Source organism: Dermacentor silvarum, chromosome 1 (genome assembly GCF_013339745.2).
Source record: "Dermacentor silvarum isolate Dsil-2018 chromosome 1, BIME_Dsil_1.4, whole genome shotgun sequence".
Classification (NCBI taxonomy): Eukaryota; Metazoa; Arthropoda; class Arachnida; order Ixodida; family Ixodidae; genus Dermacentor; species Dermacentor silvarum.
The window spans coordinates 372,562,457-372,581,793 of NC_051154.1; the positions used below are offsets into that span (position 1 = coordinate 372,562,457).

At 45.5% G+C, this 19,337-nt stretch overlaps 1 protein-coding gene across 1 annotated transcript in view; it reads right to left on the reverse strand.

Annotated features, from left to right (window-relative positions):
* LOC119445576 (cGMP-dependent protein kinase 1) overlaps positions 1–19,337 on the reverse strand; it is a 697,240-nt gene that overhangs the window by 116,807 nt on the left and 561,096 nt on the right. Inside the window, exons 4-5 of the mRNA XM_049660582.1 lie at positions 13,502–13,615; positions 9,653–9,758 (exon numbers count right to left, since the gene is read on the reverse strand). Of these exons, the coding sequence (XP_049516539.1) occupies positions 9,653–9,758; positions 13,502–13,615 (220 nt within the window). The remainder of the gene's footprint in view (positions 1–9,652; positions 9,759–13,501; positions 13,616–19,337) is intronic.

Sequence of the window (19,337 nt, forward strand, 5' to 3'; positions counted from 1 at the left end):
AGTGAACGCTCACGGCAGAAAAATATCAAGCCCGTGAAAACTTTCATTAAAACCGATGCCACGCCCTACAATGCTTAAACGTGGCTCAGTTTTATCTGTTTTAAGAGAGCGTCTAGTATTCTAATACCATTTACACACAAATGCATGAATGGAGTGGGGCTGAACATTAATATGCAGAAGAAAAAGATAATTTTCAGTAGCCTACCAAGGGAACAAGAATTCCGTATCGCCAATCAGCCTCTAGAGTCTGCACAGCACTACATTTGTTTAGGTAAATTACTCACAGAGGACCCTGATCATGAGAAGGAAATTTACAGAAGAATAAGATTGGGTTGGAGTGCACACGGCAGGCATTGCGAAATCCTGACTGGGAGCTTACCGCTATCTTTGAAAAGAAAAGTGTACAATCATTGCTTTATACCGGCGCAGACATATGGGGTAGAAACTTGGAGGTTAACAAAGAAGCTCGAGAGCAAGTTAAGGACCGCACAAAGAGCCATAGAACGACAATCGTTAGGCGTAACTTAAATAGACAGGAAGACAGCGGCGTAGATCATAGATCAAACGGGGATAGCCGATATTGTAATTGACATTAAAATAAAAAAATAGAGCAGTGCAGGCGATGTAATGCGTAGGGTAGATAACCGGTAGACCATTAGAGTTGCAGAATGGGTACCAAGGGAAGGGAAGCGCAGTCGAGGACGGCCGAGAACCAGGTGGGGTGATGAAGTTAGGAAATTCGCAGGCGCAAGTTGGAATCAGCTAGCGCCAGACAGGGGTAATTGGAGATCGCAGGCAGAGGCCTCCGTACTCCAGTGGATACGAAAAATACAGGCTGATGGTGATGATGATGACATAAATGGTGCATCCATGTTTGTCTCTTCTTTTGTTGTGTGGACTCAATTAAGAATTTTGCTCTGCTGTCAGCGATGGTCGGTCCCAGTGACATAGAGCGGATAGATAGAAACAAACAACAAAGAAGAACAAGAAAAAAAAAAGAAAAAAAAAAACCCACTGCGCCGTGCCGTTACGAATCTCGATGGACGGCTGAAAGCGGTGATGCTACCGACCTAAAGAGAATTTAGGCAAAGGCACGCGCAAGGGGCACTAGGGACTGAGAATGAAGAGTGAGTATAAGATTAAAGGTGATTAAAGGAAAATATAATGTAAAAGAAAGAAAATGAACGCTGCTCGATAAAAATGTAAGCTACTGAATAAAATTAATTTCTGTTTAAAAATGAAATAATCGTAATGAAAAGGAAGAAATACGAGAAAAAAAAACGCTTAACCTTGCACTCGGCCACTCAACGCTTGAAACAACGAAGCTGGGCGATCGTAGCCCAGCATTTTCCGGAAGTGTGCGCGAACTTTTCGTCTTATTACTCATGATGATGATAATTTTTCGCGCGTCTTGGACTTACGGCCGTCACTGCGCGTTGCATAGCGTAGCTTGCAACACCGAAACAACGTACGTTCCAGGAGACCCGCTCCGTGAATGCGTCTCTCTCTCTCTCTCGCTCTCATAGCGCGCAAACCCTCTTCACCTCGCAGAGCACGAGCGTACGAACGCGCCAGCTGGGGACGACTACGCTCGAACGCAATCATATGGTTCGCATAAATGCGTGTTCTGAAAGCGTGGCTGTATGGTCTAGTGGCTACGACGCTCTCTTTGGAACCGTCGGCGCGCGGGTTCGAATCCCGCCTCGGCAAGAGAGTTTGTTATTCTGCTTCTTGATACGAACCACAGATTGCGGCTGGCTTAAACAGCTTCGCTGTTAGAAAACAAGGGACGGCAGGATAGCCTCAGTACAGGATTTCATACACAGCGCTGCTTTATTTACCCAGAGACCATTTCCTTTTCTGTGGCTGCTTCGTACACAATGTCAAAAGCAGTATCTTTTTCTTTTCCAGTGACATCCATGTGTGTGTGAGTGTGCGCGTGTGTGCGCGCGTGTAAACCCTGATGAAGACCGGTCCACCAGTCGAAACTGTTGAAATTAATAAATTTGTTCCGATTACCTTGCCGCATCGATGAAGTTCCTTACTTTTTAAAGGGAGCCTGAAAAATTTCGCTTTATATATATGTACAGCGTGTCCCAGCTATCACGCAGCACGATTTAAAAAAAAAAGAGGAACAGCGTTACGGGAAGCAAACCTAGTGTGTATTGTTTCCAGTACAGTGGAGTTGCCGCCAGTAATTTTTTGTTACTGCGATTTATTTATGTAATTGTAATTATTTTATCTAACTCGATAAGTACTGTCCCAATTATCAAAGTGTCAATGAGAAAGCTGTAGTGCAACATGAAAAACTGCCGATACAGCTTTCTGTCGCTCAATACGTGCTACATAAAAGTGTTTTTCCGAGCGTGAAAGAATCCCACGAATACACGCAAAGTGCCTCGAACGGCCAGTCGCGCGGCAATTTTGCGTGCGAAGGAATGCTAATAAAGATAAGTATACATATATATCTACTTGAATCTGAGAGTCCCACGCATATATATACTTATCATCTTTATTAGCAGTCCTTATATTCGTATATTACGTTTGGACCTTCACTTACAGCAGTTCACCTGTCATTGTACGCCGGGCAAAATTAATTCCAGCTCGACATGCAAGACGCTCGACGTATAGTTCAGCCGAGTTCGTTGCACTCCCTGAACGAAATGGAGGGTGACGTCTCTAAGCTCGCGCCACGCGCGCGGCTACAACGAGAGTGCGGATAAGCGGATTACTCAAATCGCGAACTCCTGATTGTCGTCCCTGGCTGTTCAGATGGCTTCACAGGCATTCCGGGCGGGTGAGCTTATCTTTCACTGTCGCGATTGCCACCATTCGCTTTCTTTGCCATGCGGGCCAGTGTGCTCTCTTAGAGTCAAGAACATTGGGGCTTAAACGTTTGCAGTAGAAGAGCGCTACGAGAGAGCACTGAATCTGAAAGCATCGTCGGCACTCGAACTGCACGAAAGTCATTTGAGTTGTGCATTCAGAAGGCCTTTCGCGGAGCCGCCTGGGCTATGCTCATTTGAGAGGGGAGACATTGGCTCTTAGTACGCACAGCACAGCAGCACGTGGTATTAATATGCCGGCGAAGAACTTCTTCGCATCCCGCGATAGAAGACGAGCCATGGTCTTCCAACTTTCTTGCTTGACTCGCAGGCAAATCTATAGTGCGAAAGAGAGCATAAGAAAAGCCGGCAGATCCCACGCTCTGTGGCAATCGATGTCATGCTAAGCAGTGTGCGGGGAGCCTACCAAGTTAACGAAACGACCATGAGAGCACCAAGACGTAGGCGGCTGTTTCATGACCTACATGACACGCATGTCATGAAATTCATGTCATGAGTCCTCAGGAGTCCCTTTAGCTACACCTAAGAGACCTTAAGGCGAAAGCCGTAGTCATGCTCATGACTATGACTTCGACCATCCACCTTTAGCCTTTTCCTTCACTTAGTGCCACATTCGAATCCATTCCATTGTTTTTTGAGTGTTAATCTTTTTTCGCTGACTCATTCTCATTTTTGCTTAGTCATGGTCATGACTATGACTTCTACTACAATCCTTTAGTGTTTCCTTCACTTAGAGCCCACGTCTGAAGCAATTTCAGTGGTCTTTAGTTATTAATCTTTTTCGCTGAGTCATTCTCATTTTTGCTAAATCATGCCTATGATTATGACTTCTACTATCATACTTTAGTGTTTCTTTCACTTAGTGCCCACGTCCGAACCCATTTCAGTGGTTTTTGAGTGTTAATTTTCTTCGCTTGGTCATTGCCATGACCTACAGGACATGCATGTCATGACATTTATGTCATGACCTATCACCTACGTTCGTCATACACTTCTGTCATGCTATGCCAATTTTGGTACGTACCAAGTTAACGAAACGACCATGAGAGCACCAAGACGTAGGCGGCTGTTTCATGACCTATATGACACGCATTTCATGACATTCATGTCATTACATATCATTTATGTTCGTCATATACTCTTGTCATAGTATGCCATTTTTGGTACATACCAAGTTAACGAAACGACCATGAGAGCACAAATACGTAGGCGGCTAGATAGATAGATAGATAGATAGATAGATAGATAGATAGATAGATAATATAATATAGATATAGATAATAATACATGTGTGTGAACATTTGACGTAATCACGAGAGAAGGTCAAGTGTAAATATGAGCGCCGTTACTTGATCTCCGCTAACTGTTGTCCCACTTGAATTAATTGAAATATTCTTGGCGGACTGCATAAGCGGACAGTGAAAACGAAAACGCGCGCCCTGCTATAAGTTACGAATATTTAAACAGCCTTAAATCCTGCCACCATGACGACCAATACAGTGTATACACACGTGTAAGAGCTACACTTTTTGAAGCGAATAGCTTTCTTAGACGCTTTCGCCCGTTTTCATGGTTGGCCAGTGGTAGATGGCTGGTGGTCAGTCATCGGTGGTCTCGTTCGTTCGTTCTTTCATTGGTTTGTGGGAAGACGTGATGCGTTTGGTTGCCCAAATTTATTATATGCCCCTCACAGACGCTGTTGCTCTTGCCGCCGTTCTTCTTGGCGTCTTGTCGCGTTCTCTCTCGCGCTCAGCTCGAACGATCGGAGCAGCCGAGGGGCAACATCGACGTCGTCGTCGAGACGCTCACACAGACGCTGACGGCTCGCCATAGGTTCATTCGTTCGTTCGTTCGTGCTATTCGCTTACACTAACAATCACCGTGGATTGGTTCTGCGCAATTTTAAAGCGAAGCTCTCCTTGCCTAACATCTCATCGTTTCACCTGGGTCGCTCGGTCCGTCGCTGGTCGGGTTCGGGCCGAGTAGATCCATGCTCATTCTTAACTCTTTGAGGCACGGTGGTCAGCGTTGCTGACCACCAATGCAATTTTTTTTGCAGTTCCACCTAGTTGTTTAGCCAGGTAACAAGTGTTTACTTTTCTCCTTTAGTCTTCTCGGAAGGGGAACGTGCTGGCCACATGGCACTAGTTTTCTAGGGAGCGTTTTTTTTTTTTTTATTGTCAAGCATCAACCTTGTAGCTAGCATGCCGTTTCACGCGCTGGCTCCAGAAAGTTTCTACGGTCGCAAAGATATGTGAACTTACACAGGACCTTTTTCGGGTGTAACACGCAGCGCAGGAGTATATCCGACTAGCTGTATTGGCAAAAATACGCTGTGGATCAACTTGACGCTTCATTGCAATTATTATGATGGTGTTCACTTAAACTGATAGATAGCTGATATGAAAGGGGTTATATGTGGGGTCCCAGACTGTACGCGCGAAATTCAACATAAAATTAAATGTCATATTCAAAACGTTTTTTTCATATATAAATATATATATATATATATATAAACTCGAACGTGGATATATCGAAGCCACATATAACGAATTAGTGTGTATATGGAACAGACATAAAATCCCCTTGAAAATTTCTGTAAGAACATTTTAATTGATATAGCCAGCTTTTTGTGATCCCCTTCACGTTCGATATATCTGGGTTCGACTGTACACACACACACACACACACCTATATATATATATATATATATATATATATATATATATATATATCAGTGAAGCGAAGAATCACAGGAGCCGGCACAGAAATAGTTCAAAAAATAGAAGCACGCAGGAAAAACATATAACCTGTTATATGTTTTTCCTACGTGTTTCTATTTTTTGAACTATATATAATATTTATATATATATATATATATATATATATATATATAATTTTTGGTAACTTAATGAAGTCGCAGTTTCGCCCGAAAGGCGAAGCATGAATTGCGACAGCAAATTAGTTAGGAGCTATACGGAGTAAGGATAGTAGTCTGATCGGCTGTATAAACTTGGACTCAATCGCTTACTAACTGAATTAACAAGCCTGGTGTCAGCGCGCACAAGCAAACGTGAATAGATCAGACTCGATGACTGCACATAACCGCAGTAAAAACTCTGGCGTGAGCAAGCGCGCCAGCAGTAGCAAGCGAAGGTTCTTGCGGCCTATTGCTTCAAAGGAAACTTAGCGGCGAAAGCACAGCGCATACAAAGGTAAGAGCCGTGTGGAGATCGCTTTCAAGACGCGGCGCGTGCGACCGCCCGTCGCCGCGCAAAGCAAAAGTACGCAGTTGCTCACAGAACAGAAGCCGCACACACTCCCTCACGCGTTGCCTTCCCGCTTTCCTCCTTTCGACTGCGAGATTCCAGTTCCCCTTGCGCCCGGTCACAAGATACGCATTTGGTGCCGCAGCATAACGTCGCCCCCCTCCCTCCCTCCCATCCCCTCACGGCCTTTCGCGCAACGGGAGACGTCGCCTTTGCTCTCCGCCGTGCGTTCGCTCCCTGTGAAAGTGCGCGCCCCTCGCGTGCTTTCACGAGCACATACAGCATACAGTGTGTGGCGACAATTTTATCGTCCTTGGACTTTATACGCAACCTCACGGCGACGGCGACGATGACGCCGACGGCACAAATCTGCTTGGAGTGTCCATATAATTGCTATCGCAATAAAAGTCACTTTCAATGTAGTGGCTCGCAGAACAGAAGCCGCACACCCTCCTTAACGCGTTGCCTTCCCACATTCCTCATTTCGCCTGCGAAATTCCAGTTCCCCTTGCACTCGGTCGCAAGATACGCATTTGGTGCCTCAGCACAACGTCGCCCCCCTCCCGCCCTCCCTCCCTCTGATCCCCTCACGGCCTTTCGCGCAACGGAAGATGTCGCGTTTGCTCTCCGCCGTTTGTTCGCTCCCAGTGAAAGTGCGCGTCTCTGGCGTGCTTTGACGCGCGCATACAGCATACAGCGCGCGGCGGCGATTTTATTGCCCTTGGACTTTATACGAAACCTCACGGTGACGGCGCCGACGACGCCGACGGCAGAAATCTGCTTGAAGTGTCCATATAATTGCTATTGCAATAAAAGTAAGTTTCAATGTAGAAAGCGCACAATATGCCGCTACATCACAAGGGGCCACACGATAAATATGTTCTATGCAGAGACCCTTGCGGCTAGGTGGTAAGCACCGACCACCTCGCGGGAACTGTATTACAAGGAGTAATCTTTTTTTTTTTTTTTTGCTTTCTATAACCTGTTCTCACAATTGCAGCATTCAAATTTACGATTCAAACAGAAAATTTGTGTGCTTGAAAGAGTTACAAACAGAAAGTGCCATTCCACTCTGTGAAGGTGGATGACCAGCGGAGCTGTATATATGGCGATAAACGATATTGATTTAAATAAAGACACAAACCACATGGATTCTCATTTTCTACCGTCCTTACTAATTTGTCCCTAAGGAGACTATAGCTTTGTGGTCGCTATGGTAGACGGCCGTGTGTTTTCTAACGATGCTCGAGTGGGAATGGGCGCGAAGGCGGCGGGAGGCGTTAGCAACCTCCCGCCCATTCCCTGTTATGCTCACGCCATTGTTCTTCGTAGGCCATGCTGTTCTTCGTCGGTGCGCGCAATACGCGACCTACACATTACACGGCCGGAACACAAATTAGATAACGTGCCTATGCAGTGCGTGACGTCAGCAGCCATTCGCTATTAAACGCAGCTCGGGTACACCAGCGATACGCTTTCGCTTTGTATCCAGGCTACGGCGTTTTTGGTCTACGTGCTCGGTCTACGCACGCCGCGATCCGCTGGAAACTAGCGTACATCAGCTACACTGCAAAAAAGAATAAGCGCGTCCGGCGGCAGGATTCGAACCTCAGCCCCCAGAAGCAGCAGCCAATGGTCAAGCCATTAGGCCACAATTGCTTTCTTTTTCTTTACTGCCTTTGGGGGTTTTTAGCTTCCGTTTAATTTTTTTGACTCGTCACTTCTGTGTTCATATGTGCAATTGCAGGTATATTTCTCTTCGTGGCAACATCAGCTAGCTCTTTCCAATGGTTGTCATGTGTTTATTATGAGGATGACTACCTTACCGTGGCACACACCGACAACGGGGCATGGGCCAAGAAGCGGGCTCTTTGAGATGAGCGCCTAGTGTTGAGGATGATTACGATTTTCATACTATAACACTTACCCACAACAGGAAATCGGCCAATGAGTGGCCAGTACGTTTAAAATAAATACGAAGAAAGGAAGAAACACAAGCCAGTGTCACATTGCGCAGCACGGGTGCGCGCGCACGCCAATTTCCTTTAGGCTAACGATGCATGAATGGAATGAGCAAATTCATAGCATTTCATTAACCGTTTCATTAAAGCGTCATTAACCGCATAAACATGTGCGTCGGATGTGCATAATTTTATTGTCGCGATCTTGACGAGGTGCGGCCCCGCCTTTTTTTTTTCTAGCGCATTTTTTGCTCGCGCGTGCACGCCACGCAGCTGGTGCCTGTCTATTCCACAGCGCTCTCGCTGTCACCACTGCTCAGGCTTTGTTCGTCAGCACACTCACCTATAGATAAAGACATACTGAGTGCCACCTGTGGTGTTTGATATAGTGGTTGGCGCTAAAGCTTTTCACAACGATGTTCGAAATCGGCGCACGCGTCTGAAACAAAGAGCTTGCACCCAGAAGCTGCACTCACGCTCTCTCCAATTTTATTTTTCAAGCTTTTTAACGAATTTTGGGCTGCCAAGTTGGAGTGCGGCTGCTACATGAGTGTGACCCTTAGTCGCTTGTATACGACATGAAAGCGCGGCGTCCACTTAAGTATTGATGTCGCCCATTTGAAGCAAGTGCATCTTTCAGAGCCGAGTGCCGGAAACGCAGCAACACGCCCAGGTTTCCTCAGTGCTGTTCGCATTTGTTTTATTGTGATAGCAATTATATGAATACTCCAAACAGATTTCTGTCCTTGCCATCGCCGTGAGGTCCTGTATAAAGTCCAAGGGCGATAAAATCGTCGACGCGTGTCGTATGCTGTATATGCGAGTGAGAGGACGCGAGGGAAGAGCGCTTTCACGGAGAGCTAACGAACGGCGGAGAGCAAACGCGACATCTTCGTCGCGCGAAAGGCCGTGGTTGTGGTCCGGAACCAACTGCGCATTTACCGACCCGGCGCAAGGGGATCTGGCGATTCAATCTAGTGCGCGAAAGAAGGAAAGTGGGAAGGCAGCGCGGGAGGGAGGGTGTGCGGCTTCTACTCTGCCATCAACTGCGCACTTGTACTTTGTGCTGCTGCGAGCAGTCGCGCGCCCCTTATCTTGAAAGCGATCTGCACACAGATCCTACCTTTGTATGTGCTGTGCTTTCACCGCTCAGTTTCCGTTGAAGCGATAGACGGCAAGAACCTTCGCTCGCTGCTACCGCGGCGCTTGCTCACGCCAGCGTTTTGACAGTGGCTGTCTGCGGTCATTGAGCGTCATCTATACATGTTTGCGTGTGCGCGCTGACACCATGCTTGTTAATTCAGTTAGTAAGCGAATGTGTCCAAGTTTATACAGCCGATAAAACTACTATCCTTACTACGTGTAGCTCTCTACTAATTCGCTATCGCAATTGATGCTTCGCCTTTCGGGCGAAACTGGGACTTTTTCAGTGACGCCATGCTCCGTACAGTAAGAACATAACTCACAAGCGGAATGCGGTCAGAAGAGGACCGATCACAACATAACCCCACAACTTGACAACACAGAGAAAAAGAATCCAGCATATACAGATTGAGTGCAAGGAATACTTAGAGACCTTCTGAGGAATTGGATGTTCTCCTCCTGCCTCTGAAGTCCGGTTTTCATCATGATCGCCTGGAAGACGCGTCGGTCCAGCACCCACACTTTGGCCTTCGTCACCGCTGTAATAAAGGAGCGACTAATAAACTCGATGAAGGAGGCTGCAATGAGGGACCTTGTATTATCATACCATGTTTTTTTTTCTTTTCTAGATTTCAAACAGATTTTTTTCAAAAATTGTCAGCGGCAAAAAGCACCTGTTACGGTTCCATTTCAGGTGGATTGCTTGAAAATCCGGACACCGTTTTTAGACTTGAAATCGTATTGTTGAAAGAGCAAATAAACAACTATACCAAGATAAAGGTTTTTTTTGTACTTACTTCAGTGCGCGTGTTGCGTTCGTGAAACGAAAGCAGGGCAGCGTATCTGCCCTGCAGTGGTATCTGCCCAACGTGAATCATGACTAGCACCATGTTGTAGCTTATTAAACAGTGCGAAACGCCACAAACAACGGCAAAAAATTTTTGTAAAAAAAAAGACCAAGACAAACACTGTCTTTTCCGGGCCCTTTTCCGTTCTTTGTCTAGTTTCGCGCTCTTTGACAAGTTGCAACACAATGTAGTCAGGTCTTATACCCTGCCATGCTGCATTCCCCGAATCCAGCTATGTAATATATTAGCGTTTCAGTTAATAGTTTGCCGAAGACATTCCTCGCGCAATATAGGGGAGGAAAATGGAACCAACACGTAGTTTATAGCAGATTTTGGTTCAATAGGACGGTACGTTGGGCATGTTGGTATTCCTTACTGAAACCATTCACAGCGCGAAAAGACACCAACACACAGAAAAGATACACCCGTGTATATTTTCTAACACACAGAAAAGATACACCCGTGTATCTTTTCTGAGTGTTCTTGTCGTTTCGCGCTGTGAATGGTTGCAGATTTTGGGTCGGATATCAGGGCCGCTATCTTGTACGCGTTCGAAAAGCCGACATTCGGCTTCGCCTCACACCTTTGGCCTAGATAGGCCTAGGCTGCGATATTGGCGCGGCCTGGGGCAATCGCGTGAGGCGAAACCAAACGGTGGCTTTTCGAACGTGTACAAGATATCGGCCTAGGTTTTACGTCGCATTCAGCCACTCACGATGACGAGTTTAGTACATAGGGAATCTAAATCTTCAGGTTCAATCCTTTGTCACAATGTGACTTGTCGCGGAAGTCTACCTTTTCAAGTATTTACTTGAATGCATATTGTCACACGTACATTAATTTGCTTTTTCCCCAGTGAAGGTTGTTCACCAAATTATTGCCGTTGTCGAGTATCGTTCCGTGCGCGACGCGCCTTCAGTATCCCAAAATTCTTAAATGCTGTCGTGAATTACATATTCAGATGCGCCCACGACACGAATGCTGTTGTAAGTACGTGCTCAAATGAAAGTGACCATGAGTGATTATTTGGAAATGCACGCTCGCCCAATAAAGAGCTAAATTGTTCATTACTGCTTTGCAGTGTGATTCTTCCATGGCGCTACAACTCGACAATATCGAATTGCCACATGTGATTTCTAAATATCTATTTGAAAATAAAATAAAACGAGAACTGGTGCTATGTATTCGAAATTATAATTAGCTAGTGGCCGCACGAAATCAACCGCAAAGGACAAGAAGAATGTAAGCTTGAAAGCGGTATCTGTAAGAAACGATACGACAATGCAGCTGTAATAGTCATCGCCTTATCACCCTAACTCTTCGAAAACATTTATACATACAGGTTGTCACTGCTATCAGCACGAAGCTTTCAAACAAAGAAAGAAAGAAAAAAGGAAAGACGGATCTATCCACGGAAATAAGATCAAGTGGGTGTTTGGAGTACTGTTGAGAAACCGCCAATAATTTTTAGGCTCTACCATCCAATAAGTTATTTAGAAGTAATCAGCTAGCTTTTTAATTGCTCTTCTCGGTGTCATCATAGCAATTATTGAGATACAGATAATCGTAAAGACGGCAAAATGAAATATTTCCAGCAAGATACACACTGCGTGGTAATTTTGTTTTCCAGCGAAGAGCGAAAGCCTGCGAAATCTCAAAAATTTCCATGTGACTACGCGCTCGTGAGCACTAGAGTTACCGTACTATACAGTAACTCTACTGCACACGGGACAACCAGGCCATCAAAGCATCAGTGCGAATACAAGCTGTTCGTTTGTTATTGAGTCGAGCGGCGACTATAAGAACAAGCGCGTTCTTTCAACAGAACATCTTACTTTAACGCATCCTACATTTCTCTACAAATCCCTATTTGACATCTTGACAATACAACCAACATTTAAAAAGGTGGGTTATTAGCTAATCCACTAAGCTAATTCACTAATTATTTAAAAAAGTAATTAGTGGAAGTCAAGAACTAGAAATGAATGGCGGTTTCTTAACCAGATTACGAAAATGCACTTACTTATAGTCTTCATGCATCTTTGTGATGATAGCTGGGAGACCCTGACTGCAGATGAGGATAAAGTTTTACGTCTAATTTAGCCCCTCAAGACGACGAGTCCAGTCCATAGATGAGAAATAGTTTCCTTGTGGCATAGACGTTGAGGGACTGCCAGATCAGAGCAGAAATTTAGCTCCCTGCTTGCTGCTTCCGCAAGCCATCACGAACACGTCATGTGTGAACGTATCCTGTTCCAGTTGTACATGCGGATTCAGTGCGTTAGGATTAACACGAAGCGAAGGCCTTTCATCAGATTGTTCCTGCTGAACACACATTTCTTGTAAATTGCGTTGCGTACCACTTCACTTCTTTTAAGCATTATTTGTTTTACTTGCATGGTCTATCTCAAGCGCAGATTACTTACCAGAATATCCCTCTTCTTGATTCGGAATAGCCAGAGGCTCTTATTTAGCAACACTACCAATTACATTCCCTTGCTGACAAGCAAGTATGCGGCATATCGAGTGATGGCGAGCATGTACCTTTGAGGATAGGTTTTCTGCGCATGCGCCGCCTATCTATAGCGCCGAGGCGCGAGGTCTGCGGCGGAAGGGAGGAGGGTGGTGAGACCGTCTGTTTGAAGCGCCGTCGGTTTAACCTAACCTAACCTAACCTAACCTAAGCTAACCCAGGCCATGCGTACTAAAGAAAATATTAGTAATAAAAAGCAAAAGAAATAAGCGCAAAAAATATCTGTGCGACACCGATAATCAAGCCCGGGCCTCCTGGGTCAGTGCCAGGTATCCTAACCACTAGACCATGCCACAGATATTTTTTCATGGTATTTATTACGAATATAAAACGTACATGCGTAGGGTATTTACATAGCGGTCAAAACTGTCATAGCCGCGTCTACAAGCACAAAACACTACACAGTACAATTATTACTGTAAACAGTTATCTAAAAGGGAGGCAAAAGGATGCACTGCATCAACAACGGATACCTATCTGGTTGGAAGTCTATTTGGTCATAAAAGTCTTTCAGTTGTGACCGCAGAGACGCTCTAGCATTTCGTACACGTTTCGTAGACCCCTCAAATAAGCTTTATGCGATTCAGCTAAATTTCTCTGCACCTTCTGCACCTAGATCTTTGATTCGCCGAGGTGCAGCGGTGCAGCCTGCACCCTCGTGCTCGATTGCATGGGGTGCACGGCAAGGTGCCGCCGCAGTGAAGTGCACCCTTGAACCTTGCATTGAGTGAGTGCAGCCTGGCACACCATAACTGGCACCCCCTGCACCTTTTCGTTTGTGGTGCCGCAGACCTTTTCTGAATCGAACAAACCTATAGGATAACAGCGCCTTAGAATAGAACGCGGCGAATGCGCAGAGAGCAATGGGCGTGAGATCAAGTGCAAAAAACCTCTCCCATACCTTTGACGCTTGCCGTGCGGGTGCAGTTGTAGAGTATGGCCAACTCTCCGAACGCCTTGCCGGGTCCCATGCGGCCCAGCACCTGATCGTCTTTTTCAACCTCCAGCTCGCCCTCTGAAAATAAATAAATAAATAAGTCATGCGCCATTGCACGGCAGTGAAGGTGGATTACCAGCGAAGCACTTTAGCACACGACATAGAGGCGACGCAGAATTAAGATCAAAGTTATGAGCAAATTTTCGCTTGAGCGGCGATGGTGGTCATCCCGAAGAAAGACACACGCACACGCATTTTTATTTTGATCGGCAGTCTTGATCGGCGGCACACATTCGCGTGGAAGAGCACCGCCACCTCGGGGAATCGGGGGAAACTAGACACGCGCGACGGGACCGCCACGCCGGGAGAGCGGAAGGAAACTAGGCACGCAAGCGCTTGGAACAACGACAAAGAGACGGCGGTGCAAGCGTACACTTGGCCTACGCGGGTCACACAGTGGCAATTCTTTGAGAAACCCTTATTATCTACTTGACAGTCTACTGATCTTGTAAATGGTGCCTACTGACAACTAATTTAATCAAAATGCATATCCAAGTAATGAGACGAATAAGGTTTCGCTTATAATGAAGCACTTTTGCATCAAATTCGGGTGCTGAGTTTTTGCACATGCAGATTTGTTGACGGACACGAAAATATATAGCAGCCTAGCCACAGCGAGCTTCGCTGTAATACATAAACTAATCAATTAAATTACCGCAGGAACTTGTGTACGGCTCTGAAAAGCCATGGCCTGTACGTTTCCCTGCTGGTAGCAACACATGCAGCATGGTAAAGGAAAATATCGCAGTCTGCACGTTGGAAAAGGAAGCGCTAGAAAATATACGGGTGACTAGACATACACACAGGAATAATATAGGCAACGCGAGCAAGTTCGAACTGGCAGTTAGCTTATTATACACGAGCCACGATTTTAACCCATACTTTGTAGAGTGCGATCCACACAACCAGGTATGCCGTTTTGGAGCTTCTTTTTATCGATATGGAGAACAGCACTGAGCCCGCAATTTTCTAAGCTTGTATATTGTTACTACAGCGTAACGAGGACGCAGTTTCCTTCAGCCGTCCAGCGAGTAAGTTACTTGCAATATTGACACGTGTACTTGCTTATCTTTCTCCGGTGACCACTTTTCACAGGCTAACAAACGTTAAACGTTATCGCTCGGCGCAGGACGCGCCTGCATGTATCGGAACTTTCGCGAATGTTATCGATGGTTCTATCCGTTGTCTATTGTCACCGAACCTTGTGTTATCTGATTGCATGCGTGACGCGAACTGTGTAGTACTTTCTGAAAGGACCCGCCGTGGTTGCTCAGTGGCTATGGTGTTGGGCTGCTGAGCACGAGGTCGCGGGATCGAATCCCAGCCACGGCGGCCGCATTTCGATTGGGGCGAAATGCGAAAACACCCGTGTACTTAGATTTAGGTGCACGTTAAAGAACCCCAGGGGGTCAAAATTTTTCCGGAGTCCCCCACTTCAGCGTGCCTCATAATCTCTGATGAGCGTGGTTTTGGTACGTAAAACACCATAATTTTTATGGATAACGTATAATGTGGTTTCTCATTTAGTTTATTGGCCCTAATGTCGCCAGTAAATTGCTCAAGAAGTCAATTGATATTAAAGTTTGTAAAATGAAACGTGAATTGCCTTCAGACTAATGTAACATTTTTACAAGAATAGAGGGCGTCGAAGAGATGTAGGTTTCAGCTTGTGACGATGAGCGAAGAGAATTAATGCAGCACAGGTATTTCAGGAACAATGTCGTGAACAGTGTCAGGTTCAGAGGGAAGCTCCGGTTGAGCATCGTTTGCACAGTCGATAAGTTCGGAGTGGGCAGGCAAGTCCTAGCCAAGGATCGCATCACGGGGACACCGCTTACGAGCGACAAATAAGATAGTACTCTCATGGTCACTGTTTACTGACAGGAGCGGTGCACATTTCTACAATAGGCGTACTTTCAACTGTGACTCGTGTGATGCACTGTGTAACAAGCATGAGCGTTTTCCTCAACTGACTGGGAAGGTAAGCGTTATTGGCTGGTAGCTGAGTGCCAGTGTTGATGAGGGCAAATAAGTCGGAACTTTGAGAGGATCTTCAACGTTCCGATACCTCTTAGCTAAACATTTGTGTGTGATTTTTTTTATTTGCACACCCCCACTTCCAGACTATTTTCTTATCTGCCTGCAACATGATACAGCCAGATTTAACTGAAACAGCCTGGTTCAGGTCAACACCTTTATTAACTTCTGCAGAATAAATGAATAATACTGCTCAGCGTGTATGAACATAAAATTGTATGTTTCTCCCTGTAAGCCTGCTTTTTTTGAGGTCAATGTATCTTTGAATGCACCTGCCATTTCTTTGTGGATAGGGAGCTTATAATACCAAACATCGGCTTGAAGCTGTCCATTGAGTGCCTGTTTGCTGTCCACTACTGCTTGAACATAAAATATGCCACACTTGTAGGGGCGACTCTTGAATTTCTTCAGAGGTAAGTACCTCTTACTTCTTTGGACTTTTGGAGAAAATAATGTTCCAGTAACAAAGCAACTCTGTTCAAGACACCACACAACCTTATTCTAGAAAAGCATATCAAGACATTATCATTCAACAATGCAAAACACTTCCATAAGTGGTACAAATCGATACATATAACTTAAAGCTGACTCCTCTGAGAAAAAAAATGCGCATCTACTTTGGAGTCAAAGTTAGCAGAGTTCAATGAAACTAGTGAAAAGTGAATTTGGAACACTCCACATATTTGTGATCGGGTATAAAACCGACTGATGGTGATAGTTAATTTGCTTTGTCTATTACTGTGCTATCCACTTATAACAATGACATAACTTTGAAATTCGAATACACCTGGGCCCTCAGCGGTCGCCCAGCTCGAAGCGCGCATTGATAACCTCATGGCTGCCATTGCTTCTCTTCATCAGCCCAGACAAAGCCAGCGCTCTTCAAGATCACCGGAACTGAGGGGTCCTTTCTGTGAACGGAAGCGCGCGGACTTGAAGCAAGCTGGCGTCGTCTGGGCTCATGAAGGGAAGCAATGAATGCCATGAAGTTGTCTATGTGCGCTTCGAGTTGGGCGACTGCTGAAGGCTCAGGCGTAATCGCGACGACAGAAACCGAAGGAGCGGCAGCCTCGTGGATCGTATCGGCGAGCTGAGCCTGGCGGTCTAGCGCCGTGTCATCATCGGTGGCATGTACGAGGGGAAACAGGTTGGGAAGGCGCTGCATGAAAAGCTCCTTGAGCAGAGCGCTGTGGGTGTTGACATTACATTCGCCCAAGAGCTGCAGCATCCGGTGTAGCATTTGGGAGGGGCGTCTATAGTCATCTCCACTGGTCAAGAGTTGTTGCAGGCGAGTGTGTTCCGAAGGTACGGTACGCGTCAGGATCTTTTCCTTGAGGCGATCATATGGGTTTTCACCCAAAGGCTGGGCGAGGACGTTGGTGAGGTCATGGGCTACTTCGGTGCAGGTGGAATTGCGCTTTAGCCTGTAGAAACCACACCTGGGGATTCTGCGTCCAAAAGGGTCGTAGCTGAAGTCGCACGACTGCGATATCGGGGAGATGAGGGCTTGACTCGGCGAAGGCTTGATGTGCAGCGTTGCTAGGTTCGGTAATGTTCATGTATGCTTTAGCACTGTGGAGCGCACAATGAAAAACCGACTGACACGAAAGCACTGAACCGATCACTGGAGCTTACACCCCACTACCAGCTTTATTTCTTTTGTTATTGCTATGCGACCCACCTGACACCACAGCAGATGCGGCTGACACAATTCCATCATTACGGCTGTATATTGTTTTATGTGGACTACCCATTAAAAAGGCTCCCCTCCCAGTGACAGGTCACAGTCACAGTGACAGGTCACAGGTCAGCAGGTTGTGTGACGCAGTGCCAACTCTTTTAATCCTTTGATAATTTTGCCTTTCAGGCATGTTAAGGCTAGCTGCACAAAAGGCGTTGTTCAACTTTCAATAACAGACTGTGTGGGAATTTCAGTGTGTGAAACCAAAGGTTTCAGACAAATTTACGCTTCATGGCAATACTGCTGTTCCCAACGTTTATCACTACGCCTCTTTCGAACTACTTTATATCATTGACTGTGTAGACCAGGCAATCTACCTGAAGACTGCTACAAATTTCACTAGACCTGTTTCACTTCCAGAAGAATAGATTAAGAATTTTAGAAGCTGCTTTTCATGATCTGCATACCTTACCAAATTATAATGTCCTGCATCATCTCTAGTTTTTCATTGAAGGCTTCTTGGTCTACCATAATATGCACTTTTGCAAAGCTTGGCCGGCATGTAGCAGTTAACTGTGTGATTAAACTGTGGTCCCAACCTTTCCGATGATAAATTTGATTTCCCGACAATACTGTTTTGTTAAGCAACTTGGGGAACGAGTTTCAAAAAATGAGTGAGCTTTTCAACATAGGAAACGTAAGTGTAGGTTTCAAGATTAATGTGACAAGAACTAATGTTCATAGCCTTGGGAAGTAAGAGCAATTCATGACTGGCCAGGAGATATGGGAAGTAGTAAGAGAGTATGTTTACCTTGGCCATCTAGGGACTGCAGAACCATTTTGCAGAAAAGAAATTAGTGGGAGAATAAGTACAGGTTGGGATGCACTTGGAATGTACAGCCAAAGTAATGAACAGCAGCTTACTAAAAGGAAAGGTACATATTTCACATATTCCGCCAGTACTCACCTATGGTTTTGAAACTGCAGGTAATGAAGAAAGTTGAAACAAAACAGGAATGTGCAAAGAGTAATGGAATGAAAAAATCATAGGACGCGGAAGTGAGCTTGCTGAGTTAGAGCCCAGATGGACGTTGGTGACATTCTAGTTAACATCAAGAGAAACAGATGCAGGTGGGCAGCCCATTTAATGCACCAGACTTAGTCACTGGCCTTGAAGGTTGTAACAGAATGGATACCGCGGGAAGTGAAGCACAGTAGGGGGTGCCAGTGGCTGAGATGGGATCACGGGATTAAAGAAATTCACAGGACTAATGTAGGAACTCAGCACCAAAGGAATGCTGTGGATGGACCGAGTTGGGCAAGACCTTTGTCTGGAAGCAGACATAGAACTGGTTGGTGATGATTCTCTGCCTGCTATCAGCAGTGCTTCTTAGTAGAATTTTCTTGCTTTAGTTCATTTTACGCCTATTGCTCGAGAAAGACACCATGCCAATGGACAGGATTTTATCATGCAATGAACACTCAAAAAATATATTGCTGTGATGTATTTTTCCATGACTTCAATACGACACTGCATTATGCCTAAGAAGCCGATAGTTTCCAAAAAAATGTGCTATGTGAGCTACACTGCAGGGCTGGAAGCAGAAAATTATTTTACCAAGGCTGATAACATATAAGGAAGGGGAGGGGGAGCCTAACGAGGGATGGAACTCAGTATTCATTTTCTTCAACGAGCCAGGAAATCTGTGTTGACTACAGGAAACAAAATGTCTTCTCTCAGCATGTTTGTCACTGAATTTGCTGTCATCGATTGGCTTTGCTTTGATCATGGAAGTCAAAACCGGTGTAACACTTCGTTAATGACTGTGAATGTCAGTCAAACGTCTCCAGTTTCTTTCCACCAACATTAGTCTTACCCCGCTTCTAATTACCTTAATAATAGAACGAAACCTTCCTTATCTTGTACCTTTAAATTTCTAGGAACCAATCTAACCCCTTGTTATGTTGCTGCGTGGGTCATATCACGAGGCACCATCGCTACGAGGCGGTATCGGCAATAAC